The sequence below is a fragment of the Polyodon spathula genome, chromosome 15, assembly GCF_017654505.1.
Source record: "Polyodon spathula isolate WHYD16114869_AA chromosome 15, ASM1765450v1, whole genome shotgun sequence".
NCBI lineage: Eukaryota > Metazoa > Chordata > Actinopteri > Acipenseriformes > Polyodontidae > Polyodon > Polyodon spathula.
The window spans coordinates 10,723,616-10,740,719 of NC_054548.1; the positions used below are offsets into that span (position 1 = coordinate 10,723,616).

Sequence of the window (17,104 nt, forward strand, 5' to 3'; positions counted from 1 at the left end):
CAATAAACAATGCTTTTTTTTTATTGTTGTTGTAGTTTTAAAATGTTTTGATACCTAAGCAGTTTAAAGGATCTTTAGTTTTTTCAGATCAATTAAATAGACTCCAACATGTTTTAGGTTTTTTTTTTTTGCCTTTATGACGTATCAGGTTTATGATGATGACATCACAGTCAAGCTAGTAACGGAAGCTTGTAAAATGCTGAGTAAGTCCAATTTTATAACCAGCACCACTTTATTACCTGACAACCAGGAGTTAATAACACCAGCCACAGATGCATTCTGTTAGATTCTAGGCTGTGATATGGCTTCTCTAATGGTGCCATTTGCTTTCTAATGCAACATAGGACTATTTAGAGCTGCTTTTTTGGCTCCCAGACTAGCACATCTGTGTATTGTACAAATGGATTGCACAGGAAATGCTGACATCATTCATAATTTAATGAAAGTAAATGTCCTGCAGAACAGCAGTTATTGATTGGTTGTCAAGTTGTTTTTTTCATTAAATACAGTCAGATGTAGCGTTATACTACCTTTGTTAAGGGAGACAATTCTGTGGCTCACCTAGTACAGCCTTCACTTTGGAGCTTCAAGTTTATCATCAATATTGCAGCAGCTGACCATTTCAAATCCCAATTAGAGTTGGCATGCCTCCAATCCTTTACATATACTAAAATGATGTCAAAAATTCGTATCTGAGGCCTCTTTGATATCTGGTATGAAGTTAGTAGGTGCAAAGATTAAATGGGTATCCAGTCTTTAATGTGCTTGTTGGATCTCTCAACAACAACAAAACACCATATCGGCAATGGTATTGCAGGTGTTAACAATGTCCCCAATACGCTGCATCCACCTCTACCACTGCTTTCACTTAGTGCATGTATGAGACCCCTACGGGAGGCGACAGGAGCAGGCCACTAATTTACAGGTTTGTAAATTTGATTGTTAAGCATGTGTGCTGTATTAAAAAATGTTTACTGGTTTATTTATGCACTGGAGACATGTGTTTTGTTTTTTAGAAAACAACGATGCAAAATAAGCTCTTAAGCACATTATACCAAGCATATACACATGTATGAATGTACGGAGATGCCCATTACCAATATTGTTCTCCTGAGTAGCATGCAATAAATGGGGATTTTGAATCGCTGTTTTAAGACTGCAATGCAGAAATCAGTGACATTAGCTCAGACTACTGGTATCATCAGATTCTGAATCCTATTATTTATTGCTGTATTGAGTTTATGTTTGTGAAAGGAAGGCAGCTTTTAGGTAAGAACATGCCGAAGAGTGCCAAAACATAACCCCAAAATTGTGCAATAGGGTTAATAAAGTATTTAAAGAGTAAGTAGCAGTATTCTAAAAACTGTATAAATAACGTACCTATAATTTTTCTTTTCATTGTTAATATACGAACACTTATAACTTTAAAGTCTGTTTCAAAGCTCTTTTCAAAATGTCCGCTCTGACGCAGTGTGGTTTGAGATATGTCCTCTTAATCACTACAGGAAGAGTAATTAAAAAAAAAAATAAAAAAAAATAAAACATAACAGGTGCTCTGACATTTCTGTTCCGTACCACATCATGGTTCGTTATTACTGTGTTACCTGTTTGACAATGTGGGCAATAATTTAGAGGACCGATCTCAAACCCCAGTGGAGGTAGGGAAATAATTATTCTATCAATGTCAATGTTATTACTTCCCAGTAACAGATAGCACACAAAACACACTGGCACTCTCTGGTACCACCAGTTGGGCATTGTTGATAAAACTGAGAACATCTCTCACTATTTAAAACAAAATGTTCAATTAACAAAATAAAGCAGAAATAAATGTGTGTTTTAATTATGATACCTGACAGCTAGCACACATTTCCTTCCTCCTCTGACATAAAGGATGTACAGAAACTGTAAGTTCTCCTTCAATTTGAAGACGACCACTAACAACATTATGTATGGGATATGCCTGCCCATTGGGTAGGTATCGCTGAGCTCTCTATATCAGAGCTGCCGGTAGGCCCCTTCCTGGGATTAAAATCGTCATACTGAGGGAGCCTTTTCTCTTTTTCCTTCACAAGACAGTACAGTAAGAACCTCTGTGTTCAGCTGAGTGTGTTGATAGAAAAGAGCTTCTCGAGTCGAATCAAGTTGATTGATTGAATTGATTGAATCAAGTTGAATCAAGCATTTGGTGCTGAAAGCTGGCTTGCCACTTTCCCGGAATCAATGAATCTGAAACAGACCGAGCTCTTTTCCTTTCTACACGTGGTGAACATGGTGCCTGGTGATACAGCACTAGTGCACGGGTGCACTGCAAGTTGGGCACGTAATACTTGCGGTACTCGGTGCACAAGGTGCTCAGCATGCACATGCGCGCGGTGCAATCATTGCTTGCTCTCATGGTGCTATATATATTATAGCTCACAGTGTACCCAGTGCAAGCAGCGTTCGGTGCACGCTGTGGTTTGATGTTGAGCAAGACTGGTTTCCATGCCTGTACATCCTGCAGGGCCAACATCCTTCAGGAGGACAGGCACACACTCTGTGTGCGGTACCTGGGTGTCCAGCATGCCACCTTGGCCCTCGGGAGAGAGAGGTTGCCTGCAGTATCTGTGTGGCCTTTCAGCCATGGGTGAAGGATAACACGTTGGAGAGGGCCATGAGGGCGAGTTCTGCGTCCTCAGTGGCTGGACCATTGGCGGCTCTTGGAGCTCCAGAGTCAGTCCTCCACGAACTGTCCCAGGACCCCTGCTGGACATCCCCGGCCTCCCGTAGCCTCTTCCCACCCTCATAGGCGAGAAAGGGTGAAGCGGTCTAAACAGGCCAGGGACATTATGGACCTCAAGGCACCCAGAACCAGGCAGGTTCAAGCTATGGGTCTGGCCCCTGAAAGGGACTACTGGTTTACCCTAGGGCTATCAAGGCACGTGGCGATTACGTCCTCTGAGGAGGACTGTTCTCCCAGAATGGAGCCTTGACATTGTACTGGAGGCTCTCACGAAGTCACCATTTGAGCCTATACACTCCATAGAGTTGAAGTATCTGTCTATGAAGACAGCCTTCCTCGTGGCTATCACCTCCGCTAAGCGGACCAGTGAGCTGTCGCTGTCGGTGCACAGCTCCTGCATGTGTACTAGGGACGATGGTATCAAGGTGTCACTTTGTAAAAACCTTGCTTTCCTTCCCAAGGTGATGACAGCCTTCCACGTTAATCAGTCTGTGGAACTGGAGTCCTTCCATCCACCTCCGTTTTCTTCAATGGAGGATGAGAGATTGAATTTCCTCTACCCACTGCGGGCATTGAAATGCTACATAGATCGGACAAGAGCTCTGCGTCAGTCAGACCAGCTCTTTGTCTGTCACGGGACACGGACCCTAGGATAGCCCCTCTCAAAGCACCGCCTGTCACATTGGATTGTGGACACAGTCTCGACTGCGTATAATGGTGCTGGCTTGCCCCCACCTGGGAGGGTAACTGTACATTCCACTAGAGGGTTGGCTACATCTTGGGTCCTCTTCAGAGCAGCCTCGCTGTCCAACATTTGTACTCCGGCTAGCTGGGCTACACCGCATACTTTTTCAAATTCTACTGCCTTAATGTGGTAGATCCTGCCCTGCCTTCGTTAGGCACGAGGGTCCTTGAGAGTGTAAGCTCACACCACTAACCCTGGGGTTATGCTGTTCTGATACATCCCTCATATGCTGCCGTTCCTTCTCCCTTGCGACGGCTCTTGTGTACATTATCCCATGCATAATGTTGTTGGTGGTTGTCTTCAAGTTGAAAGGGAACGTTAGGTTGCTCACGTAACCTTGGTTCCGTGAAAGAGAAGACAACCACCACCCGTGAGGTCACATCGGTCGCCCTCACGGGTTTGATGGAAAAAGAGAAATGACTTCCTCAGTAGGACTGTTTTTATCCCTCAGCATGCGTCATCCCAGGAAGGGGCCTACCAGCAGCTCTGATATAGAGAGCTCAGCGATACCTACCCAATGGGCAGGCATATCCCATACATAATGTAGTTGGTGGTTGTCTTCTCTTTCAGGGAACCAGGGTTACGTGAGTAACCTAACGTTATCTTGTTTTACTCGTCTCAAGTAAGCATTATCAGTGTAATATCAGAGCAGCAGTGTGGTATGGTCCTGATTCTTTAATGCAGATGTTTGTTTTTTTCAACCCTATGTCAAATGCAGTGTTTATGTGCTAAAATAAAGAGTATTCTGATATCCTTTTTTCCTGGTAAACAGGAAATGAATGCCCCCACTTTTAGAGCAGGAAGGAAATGTTGCTTCACTACTACTCTGACAGATGAGGCCTGTATCACATAGTGCCAGGTAAACAAGATGCTCTCAATTGTTTTGTCACTTAGGTTTGGTACGTAAGAGAGAAGTCCATTTAATGGATCCATTTTTGTTTTCTTTTGTTTTCTTTAAGGTTGTCTGTTCTTTTCATTTGCAGGATGTGCCTGTTTAACCTGATGCTTCCCTGACTTTTTTGTTTTTTTTGTTGATATTAAAAGGTATTATAGAAGCTGTGGCAAAAGACTTCTTCAACAGTGAACATGACCATCCTGAATCAATCCGAGGAGGAGCGCACAGGGCAGAATGAGCATGTGGTGTTTCTGGTCACCCGAAAGAAAAATTGCAGAAAAGAAAAGCAAAGGAAAGAAGAGGAAAAGGCATGGATAAACTACGGGACAAAGAGGTTTCTCAATACTTTAGTTGTTTGGTGATCTAATTTGTAGGCCTAGTGAGTGTGTGTTTGTGTGTGTTTAAGACTCTTTTAAAACTTACCTGACATACAACTGTATTATCAAACTGCAAACCATTATATATCTTCTCTTTCCACAGTATCTCCTAGAAATTGGTTATACTCTGCATTTACCATAGTTTCATATTTTTTAATATGCTTTACCAGATCTCACAGGGCTTTACATTGCTTATTTTTACCAGCTTTCACCATGCTTTATTACACATAAACACATTTCTTATAAAAGTATACCACGGTAAAAGCTTACTGTGGATTCTGTAAGGGATGTGTTTAGTGTTTTGATTACCAGCATCATTATTTTAATTCTTGCATAAATTCTTTCTTTTTTACCATGCTTAGGAAACCAAGGAAGCCCTGGGAAAAATGAAGGAGAAATACTCAGCACTGCCCCACTGCCTGGTGAAGAGGCAGCCAATACCCAGGTCGGCACTTGCAGGGTTAAGGAGGATCGCGTGACATTTCCAAGGCAGGACGGTCTAGAGCAAGATGACTGTTTTGCCTTTCATAGATTGCTTTGCTTCTCATATATTGTTTTGCTTTGCTACTGTTATGCTTTTCACACAAAATGTTCTAGTGCAGATTGACTTTGTTTTGCTTTTGATGCAGCTGCGCTTGTAAAAGATTAGGGAAAGATGTGTTCAAGGTGCTATATTTGTGTGAGAGTGTAAAACTGTTTTCCTGAGCTTTGAGGAAAAAACAACTCCTTATAGGGAGGACTTCGAGACTGTTCTATGATATTGGTGATGTAGTAATCTGCTCAGTGTTGCTCTGCTAAACATGTATAAGTATTGGGTCACCTCGTCTTCAAACTGAGAGAGAATGTGTTCGTGTTACTGCTGTGGTGTGTTCATGTAACTGCTTCTCTTCCCTTGCGCGCATTGTAATAAACTTCTTGAACTGCTACTGATCGGAGTCATCAGTCATTTCATACAACAGGAGACTTTCCCCTTACTACAGAACTTGTCAACGAGGATGGGATTCACTGCAGTGTATATTCATTCCTGTCTGGTACTGGTTTGCCAAGGAGAGTGAGTATATGAAAGGTTACCATTTCCCATATTTAGTGGTTAAGCTGCTAGCAGACTTGATTGATGAAACTGCATTAGGTCAAATAAAGAACAGACTAAAAGTGTGGGTGATATGATTGGTGTGTGTAGGTGAGCATGGGTCTTGAAGCGTAGTGTGAACAGTACTGTGTTGTAGTCTGAGGTGGCTTTCCCCTGTGCTGGGCCCCATTTAGGCTGTTGAAGTCTGGACTGGTTCTGATCCAGGCAGGCTGTGTGTGTAGTAGATAGGGTTGTAGCCGCTAGTGCTAAGGAGCGCTATGATATGACCAGTCAAATGGCTGAAGTTATTGAGTGTGTCGTAACAAAGTATGTGAAATGGCAAAAAACAATGTTGGAAGATGAACCCCAGTGCAGCACCAAGAACGGTGTTTGAAATAGGATAAACATTGCACTGATAAGGGAATTGTAAGTGTATGTAATGTGTTGCCCCAGGTGCAGGGAACACTGACTACTGTATTGGAGAAAGTGAAGCTGTGTCAACAAGAAAATTATTATAAAGGATTATGGAGTAAGGAAGTGTGAAGTGTAATGAGATTGTTCAGGGTCAGATGACCCCAGTGAACAGGATCAAGGGTTTGTGCAAGTGTTAATAAGTGGCCTAGGACCACACCTGCAAAAGTCGATTGAACTGGGAGTTACTCCCGGGAATGTGTACGAAGCGGTGATGTCATGGGGAGGTATGGTTGGGAATTGGAGAATGAAGAAGGAAAAGGGGATGTGAAGTGAGTAAGTATAAGTGCAGTTAAGTGTGCTGGGAACTGAACATAAGTACGATGTGACAGACTGCCGAGGAGTAACAAACGTGATATGATTTTACAAAAGTAAATTGTAAGTAATTGTCTGTTGGGAATAAAGATTCGACTGAGCAGGAAAGTAATCGACACAGAATAGATGGCAGGTATAATATTTGGTTTCTAAAAATGCTGAATTTCAGGAGTCTGTATATTAATGATTGTTTAGTTTGTGTTGAATTAAACAGGGAGATAGCATTTTCTTTGAATGGAAAGCACTTGGTTTAATAAAGCACCGAAGTTACTGGTATTAACTGGTTTTATTTGCACATATACAATATGTTTTGTTTATGTTGGCCACAATTAATGTTTTACAGAGCTTTAGCAGGAGAGGTGATGATAACTAGATTAATGTGGTAACTGAGACATTAATAAATCGCAAATGACATGTGATTATTGATGATGCAGTGGTGAATTTAAAGGTACTGCAATTGTAGTATAAGTCAGGGACTAAACTTGAAACAAACTAAGGGATCTAAACGAGAATATTAAAAAATATTTTTGTCGCTGAGATACTTGTGTGTGTCTTGTAAAGGACAGTTGTATTGTGTTGTGGCCGGCAGTGCTAGCAAACTGTATGGTTTTGAAGATTATACCATACATGTAAGACTATAGTCATATTTTAGGTAACAACAGTTGAGTGTAATATGGAGACTCTGAACTGGGTGTTACATATATATGCAATATATGTTTGTCTGTTGGCTCTGTCACAAAAGTGGAATCGGATCAGGGTATTGGCGTAAAACCCTAGTTAAAGTCCATGAGCGCACCAACAAATGTGTAAATTTAAGGTGCATATGAAAACAAACCATTAATAAAACCCACAAAGTAGAGTAACGCTCTGTTTTCTCCGTGTCATATTAGAAACTCATATTGGTAAAAGGTCATTTTAGTATGATAATTTTAATAATAAATTGCTTGGGTTAGATTGTTTTTGCTTAAGCAAAAGATAAAGCAACATTTTAGAAAAGGCAGGTGTTTAACACTATGTGATCTTTGCATAAGTATGAGAGGGAACGTAAACCGTGTTCACGAAATAGCAGAGTGCAGCTCAGTCTGTGAAAAAGGGCAGGATCTGTCACAGTTTGAGAACGGAAGCCAGCTTCAGTTCAGGAATTGATATAAGGGAGTGGATTCAAATCAAATATGGATCGCAACGGAGATGCAATAGGACTGGAAGTTAGAAGTTTAGCTCAAAGAAGCAGTGAAAGAGAAGATTCTGGGCGTGTTGCCAGAGAACAGGCAATATGCAGATAAGGTGTCTGGGCAGGTGTCCAGCAGCAGAGAAGTGTTAATAGTAGATATTGAAGGCACAGCTCACAGCTGCAAACTCGCAACGAGTTTTAGAATGAATACAATTTTAAGCAATGCTCTGATTGTGGCCGTATTGATACTTAAATTTAACTTGTTGGGAATGTGGCAGTGGTTACAGGAAAGTCTGAAACGGCAGAAGAGTACCCAGAAGTGTGAGCTAAGCACAGCAATAACTGCGATAAGGCAGTGGGCACGCTTATCACAATTGAAGGTAACACCCATCCTCCACAGAAGCAGTACCTAATTAAACCTGAAGCAACTGAAGCAGTAAAGGGTATTGTTACAGACCTGTTACAACAGGGTATAGTAGTTGAATGTAACTCACCCACGAACAGTCCCATTTGACCAGTGCCCAAAAGGGAAAGGAAATGGAGACTGACTATTGATTACACCGTGTAACAAATTTTTATTTTTTTTTTTGTTCCTGGGTAGTAAGTGTTATTTCCTAATTGCTTATGCCTCAAAAGTATAGAAAATGGCTATTATTCCCCACAAACTTTGCTTTTGTGACCAGGACAGTGATATTTCAAAATATCACTATTTCCAATGGGAAAACGGGCAAATGTGTGTCTTTTCGTTCACATAAAGTCAGAAAAAAACAACATATGAATCCAAATTAACATGTATTTATACTAAAGTAATACAAAAATGACTACAAAAGTTCTAAATCTTTTGTAGTCATTTTTGTATTACTTTAGTATAAATACATGTTAATTTGGATTCATATCCAAATTGGATTGTTTTCAAAAGATTTAGAAGTGAGTAGTTTTTCGTATGGATAAGGAAATTGCAAAGACTGTCAAAACCTGGCACTCGAGTCGCGAGTGGGGTTTTGGTTTGGAGTTGATAATGATTCTGCTTATGTTTTGCCATATGAAACGTGCCACAAGGCACCAACGATGTGAACGCTGTATTACTCAAGGAGTAAAGTCTGCATTAATGATTTAAAAGAAGAGGATACCTCAAGGCAAGTACTGGTGACCTCTGCCTCGACGTACAGAAGACAGAGAACGAGAAAAAGGAAGAAGGTACGGTCCTTTGACTTGTACAGCCAATTTGCTTTTCTGGCTCACTGCACATGCGCAACGAAGAAACTAAGAACAGAGGATGGAAAAATACCAGCAATTGACTTGTATTTGACTTGTACAAAGAGTGCAAGAACAATGGAAGATTACAAAGTGTGGATTGTGTGCAAAACTGTTCTGGTTAAATAAAAGATACATAGATGAAGCGCTGGCATTGAGTGATGCAACCCCTGTGTTGAATGTTCATGGTTACTTAAGCAAACTGTTAATATGCTAATAGTGTTATTGCAAATTTACTAGTGAACAGGAAAGTTATTTAATTCTGACGAACTTTAAATCTTGTGTGTTACGAGTGCACCCTGCATTTCTATATACATTTAACTGAACACAAGGTGCCTTTGAGACTGTAGCAAGCAGGGAGTGCATCAGCTGCAGCTGGCCCTTTGGGATTATGAACAAAGGTGTTCCCCCAATCCCAAGACACCAACTTTGATAACTCTGAGACTGTCTCTGTTCTGATTCTATCTTGTTCTGTGATAACGGAGGATTGCCTGAGACAGGGGAGAAGTTACACCACAGTCGACACCCCATCAGATCAAAGGATTTACACCCTGGCCCCAGGAAAGAACTGCCCAGGACAATTGGTTCTGGTAGACTCCAGCACAGCTGGAACCACATGTAATGAACAAAAGGCCTTATCACAAACTTCTGTGACATTTCAAATAGAGACACAACCTGTCTTGCAACACTGTATAAAATCTAATGTAACCCTTCTTTCTACAATAGTCTCTTGTAGATTCTTCCCTTGTATACATTGATTAAATAATAATAATCAATGTAATAAACCTGAATCCTTAATCTCTTTGGATAGCAGAGAATTAATCCACTACACTAGCATAGCTGCATGCAGAATTCTACATATATTTCTTACTGATACAGACGCATAGGGGCAAGTGCTGGTAACCTCTGCCTCATGTTGTGGACCGTCTCTGTTTTCTGCTATTCGAAGGTCCAAAGGAGGGACTGAAGAGGCAGCCAATACCCAGGTCAACACTTGCATGGTTAAGGAGGATCGAGTGATGTTTCCAAGGTAGGATGGTCTAGTGCAAGATGACTGTTTTGCCTTTCATAGCCTGCTTTGCTTCTCATATATTGTTTTGTCTTGCTACCGTTATGTTTTTGTTACTGCTATGCTTTTCACACAAAATGTTCTAGTGCAGATTGACTATGTTTTGCTTTTGATGCAGCTGCACTTGCAAAAGATTAGGGAAAGAATGTGTTCAAGGTTGCTGTATTCGTGTGAGAGTGTAAAACTGTTCCTGAGTTTTGAGGAAAAAAAAACTCCTTACAGGGAGGACTTTGAGACTGTTCTATGATATTGCTGACGTATTTATCTGCTCAATATTGCTCTGCTAAACATGTATAAGTTTCACTTCACGCCATCCTACCCACAGACGCTGTGGATCAAAGCGCTGATTTTCTGCAATGAATTTCCCTTCCACATTGTCTTTGCAGGGCTGCAAGACTGCAACCTAAATATCACCTTTTCCATAAGATTCAAGTATTTTATTTCTGTGGTTGAAGAAAATGTTTCCTTTTTTAACAATAAGCTGGAATACCAGTGTAGGATAAAGAAAAACACACGACATTGCTGTGAATTCCCTACTGATAAAATTGATAGTAAGACACGATTCTTAAATAAAAAGCTATTTAAAAGTACAAATACTGTAAATTACATCAGTGTTGTATCTGTGACATTGTAAGAGGTTTTACCTTTTTTTTATTATGCTGTTCCACTGTACCCAGCTCAAAGTTAAGCAAGCAGGTGTCAACATCCAGAAATTTGTGCCAGGATTACAGACCTTTGACATCCAGTTAGACAAATACTTCAGCATCATTCACCCTGAGGTGACTCTCACAATCGAGAGCATCAGGAAGTTCATTAGCAGTCAGTTTGTCTTGAAGACACAGAGGGAAATGATGCCTGAGTCTTGGAAGAATCAGTCGATGCTTAAACTCAGAGGTGCTGATGAAATACCAACCACACAGGGATCTGCTTTACCTTACTGACAAAGATAAATATCATTTTTGCCATGCATGTACAAGATTGTGGTGATACACTATTCTGATAACTTGACTAAACATTGAAATACATTAAACAGCTACCTGCTGAACAAACAGATTTGTACACTCCCTAATAATGGTCTGAATTTTTAGGTTGAAACCCCTGCAATTTACTGTATCCCCTCCAATAGAAAAACCCCAGCAAAAATGAACCCATTTGTGAGAACATTTATTAAGTATAACAAGTAAGTAAAACCAGACAAATACAGATATTTGAAACAAATGTGTTTTTCCAGGTTTTCCCTTGAATTTTCATAATGTACATAATGTAATATTAGTAATAATATTACGCTTCCCAGCTATTGAAGCATGACCCTTGACAGTGAGCCACACATGGCAGTAAGGTCTCCTATAGGTACATCACTGTGTTTGCACTGCAGGTCAGATGACGTGGATGGAGTCGAAAGGCTGCATCCGGGGTTCCCCAAAGCTGCGCAGTCTGCAGGAGCTGGAGAACAGGAGGAATGACATCGCCAACATCGCCCAGCACGACACCACTCGAGACCTCATCCTGCTGAACCAGCAGCGGATGGCTGAGATTGAGCTCTCCAACCAGATGGAGCGCAAGAAAAAGGAGCTGCGCATCCTCTCCAAGAACCTGGAGGTGGAGAAGAAGACGACAGAGACGCTCCTCTGCACAACGCTGCCCCGACACGTCGCCAACAAGCTCAAGGAGGGTGTGGCAGAGCAAAGCTCTGCCTTTTAAATTGGCAGAGATGGGGTTAACTTCCCCTACCTGCCTGGGTTTATTATGTTCAGGTGGCTGGGGTTGATTAGTTGATTAGGTTGATTAACGATCAATCAGCGCCCAGCCACCTGATATAAAAGGAGGCCTCTGCTTCTCATTTGGGGAGAGGGAGCTGAGGAAGCAGGTTGTGTTTTTTTTGGTTGTTTAGAAAGTTTGAATCCAGTGAAGGCATTGCCCAGCCTGGAAACTGTTATTTTTGTAAGTTTTGCTTTTTATCTTTTTTGTGTATAAATTGCTTTGTTTTGGCCCTTGTGCCCTTTCATTTTGTGTTTATTTATAATAAAATAGCTATTTTTTTGAACTGCAGTCTGTCTCTGGGCCTCTATCCACTCGCCAGCCTGCCACAGAGGGCAAGAAGGTGGAAGCAGGTACTGGGGGCGCCATTAAAGGGGTGCTAAACAGGGTTTGAAAATCTATTTCCTTACCTGAATAAGGATGCATGTGAGTTTTTTTTTTTTTTTTTTTAAGTTTTTTTTTTTTTTTATCTCATCTCACCAATCAGAATCTGTAGTTATTCAAGGATGCCTGTTGCATTACCACCGGCAGTATCCTGACTGGACCTCCTTTTCTGATGCCGAATATATTTAGGTTCTTTGCTTGTATTTTATACTTCAATTTGGACTGCATATATTTCAAAGACAAAGCTATAGATGAAATGTTTGTATTGTTTCCTAGTACCTAAGCATGTATTGTAGTTCAAGCTCACTACAATGATCTAGAAGCAAACAGGCCATGTGGTCTAAAGCGAAGGTACCAGAATGCAGCAATATTTCAATAGGATTGTACTTGATATGTATGCATATTCTAAATGAACATAAAAAAGAGAAAACAGAAGATTCCCAGCACCATAAAAGGGGGATCATTATTATTGCTAGTAACGCTAATAGGGGGTAAGATGATTTATTACTTGTTTCCAAGCTTATCACAAACACCTAGCACATTACGTAATCTCTATAGCATATCACTTAAAATCTCAATATCACGTCAAATCTATATGTACAGCAGTATTATTTTATTGCCAGTTTTTTATTTGATTTAGTGTGTATGAGAGATTTAACAAAGCAATCCCTACATATTGTGCCATGCACCTTGTGGTCGACCATCAAAGTAACAGAAATATTTTTGTTACCAAATTGTGACTTTTAGCTAGCACATAGAAAATGCTATCGTAGGTTTATTTCTGCTCTACATGGCCATTTTGCTAGCCATTTAGCACCCAGCTGAAGAAAATTTTGAAGCACTAAAAATGCACCAGTCCTGAAGCCGCAGGCAGGATGGACTGTCATTATTATTATTGAGTTAAGAGAAATGTTCCAAAAAGTAATTTCCATTCTATTTGTGTTTCCGTGCAGGAGAGTTCGACGTGTGTACCATACTATTCAGTGACGTTGTGACATTTATCAACATATGTGCAACTTGTGAGCCCATACAAATCATTAACATGCTGAACTCCTTGTACTCTAAATTTGACTGACTGACTAACGTTCAGGATGTCTATAAGGTACGTAACTGGGTACATGATTCTTACATGTCTTACATATTCTTATATGTCTACTGTATGCAGTTTTCTCACAGATTGCTGGCAAGTACAGCACCTTTGCCAAAACTGATGTTAAGCAGGGGTGTGATAATAGCATTTGTAACATACCTATTTTGAAATATATTACCTAACTGTGCGATGAATGATCTTTGAATGATCATTATGACCTTTTTTTTCATATTGAGATCCTTTCCAGGTTTGCTACAAACAGTATTTACAGTGCTGTACCTGCTTTATCTCTGCAGTGCCCTTAAAAATAAAGACTTTGAGATCAGTTGAAGAGGTGAAATTGAGGTGAAAGGCAAGGGGAAAATGACCACATACTTTCTCGACCAGAACTTAAAAGCCACTGAGGATGACATAATGGGCTGGGCAGAGAGAACCAAGAGACACAGGGCAACAGCCATGGTAAGCACAGAGAACAGAGCTGCAAGGAAACAAACACCAGCAGGAATACAATGAGGAGAGGCTTTCATGTTTTAGCTTTTATTCAAAGATACAGGGAGTACTTTATTTCCTTTATGCAACAAGGTTTCGTTTTTTAATCTTTTCAGATTTAGTAAAATAAATCAATTAATCAATACTCAATAATGGCTATAGACATAGCTAAAACCAAAACCTCAAATTCAGTTTGCTGAAACTTAATTTCTGTAGTTTGCTTAGAAAGGATTTCAAGCCACAGGTGCAACAAACAGGTGACCCTGTGTTGCGATACAATGTCACAACCATAGAACCCATTCCTGCTCTAGAACCATTCCTGATCTAGTACCCATTCCTGCTATTTAACCCATTTCTGCTTTAGAACCCACTCCTAATGCTCAGACTTTTAGGGCTTGAAAGCTTAAAAGCTCAAGTGCTGTTTTCAATTTCATTTTCATGTGATGTAATGGGAAGGACGGTTGGCTGATTTCCATACCCTGCCAAGTTCAAACATCATCCACCATCTAATCACCCCCTATACAGTGACTGCTTATGTGATTCAACACCAGAGGGGAGGTTCTGGGTACATATGTAGACACTGAGAACCACATTTTCAACTGTGTGGTAACAATAAGCCTGGCCTTATTTTAGGTTCAGTAAAGGTACTTGAAAAGTGGTCTCATTGGGAACTTGAGAAATAAATATTTACAGTAAACATATACTTTCTGAATATACACTTTACAAAATTGTACAGTGTTGTAGTGAAATGACAATGTCAATTGAATGGCAAGACAAGGGCTGAATGTGAACCGCAAACCATATGGTAAAGAAGAAGCTCTGTAGTGGAGAGGCAAGTACAGGTCTTGTGCTGTTGTCAGTATTATTAACTAATCAGCCGCTAGGAGGAGATCCATTGCAGTGTGATTAAACACTAGTAAATTTTTGTTGCCTGGTTTATCCAACCCCTCAATCACATTGTTATTGGGTCCCAATAATAAAACATTAAAACGACTGTGTTTTAAATGAACCCTTTTTCTTCCACCCAGATGAAATGAACCCCAGCAGAAAGAGCAATAAAGTGGATTTACTGGGAGATGAAACAGACCATGAAGTAGAGCTGTCAAATGTAGATGTCTTTGGCAGGGATGCTGTAAACACCAAATTCTGTATTTTGCTTTATAATATATATATATATATATATATATATATATATATATATATATATATTATATATATATATATATAATATATATATATATATATGACTGCAATATGTAAGGCTGTATTTTTTTTATTATTATTACTTAAACATAAATACAGCAAATGTTTGCCTTATTGACATAACACTGCATTAGGAACCTGGTAGCCAGTTTAGTTTGCTTCTGGTAAATTACTGAACACACTGCATAGAGCTGCATGATTTCTTTAAGATTTCTTCAATGAGAAAGACACACCAGGGGTACAGAAAATGGGGGTGCAGCGGAACAGATCAACCAATCGTCAAGATAATTCATCACTCTGACTCCTTGCAGCCGCAAGGGAATGAGGATAGCGTCTATGCACTTTGAAAACGTACGGGGAGCTAGGGAGAGGCCAAACGGCAGTATGGAAAACTCGTACACGTTGCCCTGACAGGCGAAGCGGAGCTATTTCCTGTGCTGAGGATGAATGGGAACATGAAAATAAGTGTCTCGCAAGTCCACCATGGTGAACCAGTCACCCGGCCGTACAGATTGGAGTATGTGACGATGAGTCAGCATGTGGAATCCCTTCTGTTTTAGAAACCGATTTAGAAACTGCAAGTCCAGGACGGGGCAAAAGCCACCATCCCGCTTCGGTACCAGAAAGTATCTCGAGTAGAACCCCCCTCCGAGAGAGGTAGGATCTACGAGACAAATGGAGTGCTTGCCCAGCAAGGCTGCCACTTCAGTCTGGAGCACCGAGGCCTGAAGTGGGTCCGTCACGAACAACGCAGCGAAAAGGAGGGGGTCCCAAACAAAACTGAAGCGTGTAACCATATTGTACGGTTGTGAGCACCTACACGTCGGAAGTGCAAACGCGCCAGTAGTGCAGCTGTTGTGCTGTGAATTGGGTCTGAGGCCGAGAGCCTTCAGGGGCCCTGTTGGGGCGGCTGAGGCTGGGGCAGGGCTAGCGGTGGCGGTTGTCTAGGGCGGAAAACCTGGTACTGCCTTCTCGGTTGTTGCTGCGTGGACTGGCTACGGCCACGGGCACGTCCACCATGCTGAGGGAGGGTCCTGCCTCTCGCCTGAGATGAGGCCTGTAGGCGGTGTCTAAGGTCACCTGGCGGGGCTGTGGGAACCGGCACCGTCCGGGTGACTGTACACATCTGAGCAAAGCGCCAGCGGCTCGACCTGACCCACGGCGGAGCGGGGGGACAGGGCAACGTGGCTACCTGCCTCGACGCCTCGCGTTCCCTAAGGCTTTGCTGTAGGATCTCCTCCACTGCTGGGCCGAATGTGTGGCCTCGTAATATGGGCGCGTCCAACAGCGTAGCCTTGTCAGCATCAGGCACCCGTGCCTACGACAGCCGCAGCTGTCTGCGTGCAACCACTAGGCCTGCCAGGCTCCGGCCCAGGGTCTGATCCTGCAGGCTGGAGATCTGGAGCAACGTGTGCGACAGAAGAGCACTCTGTGATCCTGCACTGCAGGTTCGGGCACACAGGGTCCTTGGGCATACCTCCCACCTGTGGAGCCTTAACCAAGGCTGCTATGGTGAAGTCCACAGGGGGAAACCCGGCCAGGCCCAGCTTCTCTGCCCCTTCCAGCGAGGCCAGATGAGAACCATGTCTCAATTTTGCCGGCGCTATAGCTGGGTGGTTCCAAGAGGAACGCATCTCTTCCATGAAATTGGGGAACGCCGGGACTTTTTCACCCCTCTAGCCGGAGGCGACGGGGAGCGGCTGCGGGTCGAAATGGATGCCTGAGCACAGGGGATCTCCCTGGGGGGGCTCTGTGATGGTGTCGGGAGGCGTGAGTGGGAGGGGCCCGCTGCGGGGGATGAAGAACGCCTCTCTCTCTCTCTCTCTCTCTCTCTCTCTTTTTCTCGCACGTGGGGCTGAAAAGCCGCGCAGATGTCACAGGCACCTTTTAGGGCTGAGGCAGCATGATCGGGGCCTAGGCACTGCATGCACATGCTGTGTCTGTCAGTCAGTACAGCCAATGCAATGACTATATTGGTCCTGTACCAGAGGCAGCTGGCTGAGAGTCTGCAGGAGCGGGCAACAGAGGCAGACACAGGGGAGCTACTGGTGGTAACAAGGGCGATGACTGACCTAATGGGGGAGTTAGG

At 42.1% G+C, this 17,104-nt stretch overlaps 1 protein-coding gene and 1 long non-coding RNA gene across 4 annotated transcripts; both read left to right on the forward strand.

Moving 5' to 3' along the window:
* The first annotated feature begins 4,102 nt into the window (after positions 1–4,102).
* LOC121327662 (guanylate cyclase soluble subunit beta-2-like) lies at positions 4,103–11,831 on the forward strand. Of its 2 annotated transcripts, none has more exons than XR_005951589.1 (4): positions 4,103–4,329; positions 4,515–4,699; positions 5,105–5,793; positions 9,972–11,450. XR_005951589.1 is itself a non-coding variant. In XM_041271799.1 (4 exons), exon 4 carries the CDS (start codon positions 11,472–11,474, stop codon positions 11,790–11,792), a length of 321 nt encoding a protein of 106 aa, XP_041127733.1. In that variant the 5' UTR covers positions 4,374–4,699; positions 5,105–5,793; positions 9,972–10,052; positions 11,180–11,471; the 3' UTR covers positions 11,793–11,831. The 2 variants fall into 2 exon arrangements, 1 of the variants encoding a protein (XP_041127733.1); XM_041271799.1 differs by lacking the exon at positions 4,103–4,329 and having other exon boundaries at positions 4,374–4,699; positions 9,972–10,052; positions 11,180–11,831.
* Positions 11,832–12,115: 284 nt separating this feature from the next.
* On the forward strand, positions 12,116–14,947 carry LOC121327663. Of its 2 annotated transcripts, XR_005951591.1 has the most exons (4): positions 12,116–12,275; positions 13,187–13,335; positions 13,620–13,782; positions 14,841–14,947. It is a non-coding gene; the product is annotated as an uncharacterized LOC121327663 (long non-coding RNA). The 2 variants fall into 2 exon arrangements; XR_005951590.1 differs by having other exon boundaries at positions 13,620–14,947.
* The last annotated feature ends 2,157 nt before the right edge of the window (positions 14,948–17,104 follow it).

Coding starts and splice junctions, on each gene's coding strand:
- LOC121327662 (XM_041271799.1), top strand. CDS start 11,472: ATGACGTGGATGGAGTCGAAAGGCTGCATCCGGGGTTCCCCAAAGCTG.